Source organism: Agrilus planipennis, unplaced genomic scaffold (genome assembly GCF_000699045.2).
Source record: "Agrilus planipennis isolate EAB-ADULT unplaced genomic scaffold, Apla_2.0 scaffold76, whole genome shotgun sequence".
NCBI classification, from domain to species: Eukaryota; Metazoa; Arthropoda; class Insecta; order Coleoptera; family Buprestidae; genus Agrilus; species Agrilus planipennis.
The window spans coordinates 1,244,314-1,249,064 of record NW_020442430.1 but is presented as its reverse complement, the minus strand read 5'-3'; the positions used below and the strand labels follow the sequence as shown (position 1 = coordinate 1,249,064).

At 41.7% G+C, this 4,751-nt stretch overlaps 1 protein-coding gene across 1 annotated transcript; it reads left to right on the top strand.

The window, feature by feature from the left end:
- The first annotated feature begins 2,341 nt into the window (after positions 1-2,341).
- LOC108733232 lies at positions 2,342-3,786 on the top strand. Its single transcript, XM_018464321.1, has 2 exons — positions 2,342-3,190; positions 3,232-3,786. The coding sequence occupies exons 1-2, from the start codon at positions 2,342-2,344 to the stop codon at positions 3,784-3,786; spliced, it is 1,404 nt and encodes a 467-aa protein (XP_018319823.1).
- Positions 3,787-4,751: the final 965 nt, after the last annotated feature.

Sequence of the window (4,751 nt, the reverse complement as noted above, 5' to 3'; positions counted from 1 at the left end):
GAACTGGTAGATGTCGCGTCGATGTCGATTTGGGTCTTTAAATGTGAAATCACGCTAATTTCTTAACAGTATTTCAAACAATATGATATCTTCAATATTACAATTGGAACTAGAGCAACAAGTTTGTTGCAAACCGATAATACGAAGTTTCGAAAAAGATATTTTACCATTCAATTTCAAGACAACAGCTAATTCCAAATCATACAACTAATATATCGAAGGCTTTATACAACATTACTGATAAACAGTTGTTAATTATTGGTGATGGCAAAAGGTGACCTTCCGTTCCCGAAGAAAAACTAAGTGTATACTGGATGTAATTGGAAAAACATCATGGAACTGTTGAATCTTCTAACACCATTAAAGTCTTCCCCTTCGCCCAACATTATTCGGGCATTAATGATTTTTTTTGATGAAATTACGATTAGGTATTTCAAACAAAATGGTATCTTCAATATTACAATTGGAAAGAGAGCAACAAGTTACAGATTATTGTAAACAAATGATACGAAGTTTCGAAAAATATATTTTGCCATTCCATCATGGTATCAATTTAATTTCAAGACAGCAGGTAATTCAAAATCATACGACTAATATATCGAAGGTTTTATTCAACACTACTGATGATCAGTTGTTAATTATTGNGATGAATTTATTAAGATTCATATTAAAATTTATTTCAGGTTTTACTATATCACATTGTAAAATCGAGATTCGGGTCCATAGGTTTCTGAACTTAGTTTAGCTCTTTATTGAAAGTCTTCAATATCAACCGATAGTGTAATATTTTCTGTAGGCACTTGTTTTTATTTCGTCTAAATAATGAAAACGTTCAGATGAAACTAGGTAACTTAGGCTTGATAGGATAGTTATAATGTATACCTAGTTAGGTTCAATTTCTTTTTTTATATTTCACATGATTGCATAGTTTGCTGTGTGATATGTACTACAATTTGTGAGAAATTTATAATTAGAAAGACTGCAGTAAGAATATTGAGATATAGTTTTAAGAATTATTATTGTTAGACTGGTTTTACTTCTTTATAGTGTTTGAGGGGACGAATATTTTGTGAATATACGACTGGCTGATTTGTTTATGAAAGATTATATACGAAGAAAATATGCAAGGCGTGTGAACGGTGGCGATTGGCATGATTCGGTGAGAACCAATAAAATATACATGTGTATGAGATGATTATAAAAGTATGCTAATAGTTTTTTGTAGCTCATCTAATACTAATACGATATCAATAGAAGTTCGAAGCCTTTGTGAAATGAAGGTTTTTCATTCCGAATGGAGACCGTTGTTGATCACAACATTTAATAAAAAACAAGTTTTTTGAAGATGACCTGTTACGTTTGCTCGTTCATTCCAATTACAGTGATTTATCTGCAAAAGAAGTCTCAATATTTTTAGATTTACTTTCAGCAAAGGTTGAAGTTGCTCTGTTTAAACAAATAGGTAATTTTACCATACTCCAATAAAAACTAAAAGCGTATACTGGAGTAAGTTGGGAAAATATCATGGAACTACCGAATCTCCTAACATCATTAAAGTCTTCTCCTTTGCGCAACGTTATTCGGGCATTAGTGATTTTTTTGATGAAATTACGATTAGGTATTTGTACTAGAAATACAATGCGAGAAGCAACAATCTGAAACCGTGAGTATTACAGTGAAAGTTCGAAAAAAAAAAAAACTAAGAGGGAATTCAAACAAACACAAAAACCTAAATTATAACACTAAATATTGGTATAATTGAGTTTATCGGAAATAAATAGATCAACACGGGTTGCCTTTAGCACGTTAAAAAGCAACTCTGGTTTCATGGTCGCCGGCAGTCGTCCTCCGCTCCAGATACGAGTAGCGAGGAAAGGTCGTAGACACTCGGTAAACGAGTGTTCTGCAGCGTGAGTAGTCTATGAACTGGTAGATTTCGCGTCGATGTCGATTTGGGTCTTGAATTGTGAAATCACGCTAATTTCTTAACATTCTCCCCCCCTTTACAATAGCGTTGACAAAAGGTTCTTCAAAGGCGTTGACTGGTAGCACACACAATTTTGCGATTGGTCTGGTCAGAGTAGACTCTCCCGCACGTACCCGGGTGCGGCCCCCGTTACAGGGCGAGATGGTAGGGTCCGGCATTTTGTCACCCTAGAGTCGGGGACCGGTCCTTGGACCGGGAGCCGTTCGCCATCGGGGAAGCCCCGCGGACCTGCCTCCGCGGGGGACAGAAGGGGCTCAAGAGAATGAGAGAGCAGTCTCGGAGGAGGAAGGATACGGTTCCGTCCCTCCGGGAAGGCTCAGGCCACGACGGGGAACCACCGTTGACAACCCGGCTATGTCCACGGACAATGAGACGGCACGAGGGGGGATGGGTTCGCCCCCAACAAGACAACTCAGGCCGAGGCCCGGGCAGAGAGAAATAGAGATACCCGGCTCCTCCTCGGACCTGTTATTGGAGTTGCCATTCACTGACCGGGTGTGCAGTGTTTGTCTCCACACTGCAAGAGGCAACTTCATGGCATTCAGCTTGAGAGATGAAGTGAGGCATGTTTCAGAGGTTCATCCGAACCTCAGACCGGTCTATAAGTGCACGAACTGCCAAAAGACCTACCGGTCGAAACATGCCGCTGAATGCCACATGCCCAAGTGCACTGGGCCAACTCCCCCACTTGAAGGCGATGTGTTTAAGTGTGATTCCTGTGGGAAGGAGTTCAAGACAAAACGTGAAATTTCACAGCATGAAGTCCACGAGCACCCGCTCGTTCGCAACGAAGCCAGGGCTGCTGGGACCGAAAGGAACAAGGAGATGCGAGATCGAAGAGGGGAGAAGTTTAGGGTCTTCTCTCCGCAAGAGGTCGCGCTGATGTTAGATCTCGAGATTCGGTTCCAGAACGAGCGGCACATCGCTAAATGTATGGAGCAATTCCTGCCGAACAAAACCCTAAAACAGATTCGGGACAAGAGAACTATGGAGAGTTACAAGAGAAGGCGCGACGAAGTGTTGTCCCGAGCTCGTCGCGAAAGGCAGGATGCGGGGGGTGAGGAGCCGCAGTTGGAGTCTGAGGCTGCGACTGAAATCCCGGTAAGCCCCCCGCCGGACTCTGACTCGGCGGAGCCTGCGTGGCGTCCGAAGGTCCCCGAGATAGTGGTCATTGAAACAGACCCCGACTCTCCAACTGACCTCGCTTGGAGAGAGAGAGACTCATAACAACAGCCCTGGCACAGTCCGTGTATGTATCGAAGGCAGTCTCATCGGGGTCAGCAGCAATTGTCCAGCTGCTGCGGGATGCCCTCCAGTACGCACTCGAACTTCAAGGGGCGGTCCCCCAGGCTCATCTCGATCACATCTATGAGTGCGTGCTTACTTACCTGTTGGCTGGAACAGGTAAGGGCGGAAGGAAGCAAAAACATCCCAAGAAAAGGGCGAGAGACAGGAATGCTTACCGACGGTATGTCTATGCCCGAACCCAGGACCTATATAAGAAAAACCCAGGCCTGCTTGCCAAATATGTGAGGGAGGATGTGCGTTGGTACGGTGATACCAACCAGATCGAGGAGAATGACATCCGCCAGCTGTACCAGGAGTTATGGGGGACCGAGTCGGTGGTACAGCTACCTCACATCGATGGAGATCCAGTCCCGCCCATTGAGTTGGACGACATCCTTAGGCCCTTTACAGCTAAGGAAATAAGGGCTAGGATCTCCAAAACAAAGTCAGACTCGGCTGCCGTCCCTGATGGACTTAGGAAGGGACGGCAGTCAGTATCTTTCATGGAATAGTCAATTTTATTAAATACAATTTAGACGAATCCCAAATTTACAAAGAGGGCATATATCTACTATTGTTATCTGAAACAACAACCCACTATTATTGTCGGCAGTTAATAGGTGTCACGATTTTTCTAACACGGAATTTGTATATAAATTAAATTAAGTTTCTGATTAAAAACAAAAAAATATGAAATCACATTCGGCGATTTTAAAATTGACATTCTTGATCTCGATAGCATTAGTTTCGTGAACACCTTAAAGATTTGTTAGAATAAGGCTTTTTCTCTGACTTCCAAACCATTGCTCGATGATCCAGTAAACAGAATAAAGGAGGACCATACGTTGACAATTTGATGACTTAGAGAACGAATGGAATTGCAATAAAAGTCCGCAACTGTAAATATATTAGGTCTTAAACAAAACGAGAGTAGGAAATATTAGATATCAAAGGAGATTGGAGGAGGTGTAGCAATAGCATTGAAAAGCGGCGGCTGGCACTAGCTACGAAAGCTAAAAACGGTGGATTGATAGCTACTAGACCTAAAAACGGCGAATAGGTAGCTACTAGCGCAAAAAGCGGTGGGTCGAGACTAAGTAGCTACTAAAGCTACTGCATTTTTTTTGTGCCCTTGGCTAGAGGGGAAATCTTCAAAAGGCCCCTCGCAATTGGTTCTATATGTGAGGTAGTATGAGGTTTTTACTCAACCCCTCTTCTTCAAGTTCCAGTCCTTGGACTTCTCCTTGAAATCTTAAACAGAGACTTTCGCATATGTTTAGATAAATAGATAACTTATACCATATGAACCATAATGAGCCATATGTTTCTTTAACATCTAGAACATAATAATAGTGTTATACATTCGTTATGTATATCTTGTTTCAATATAAACAAATATATGTAACTGGTGTAGAATGTAAACATACATATAGAATCTGTATGTGGTAATAAATAAACAAACTATTGTAAAGGGAAT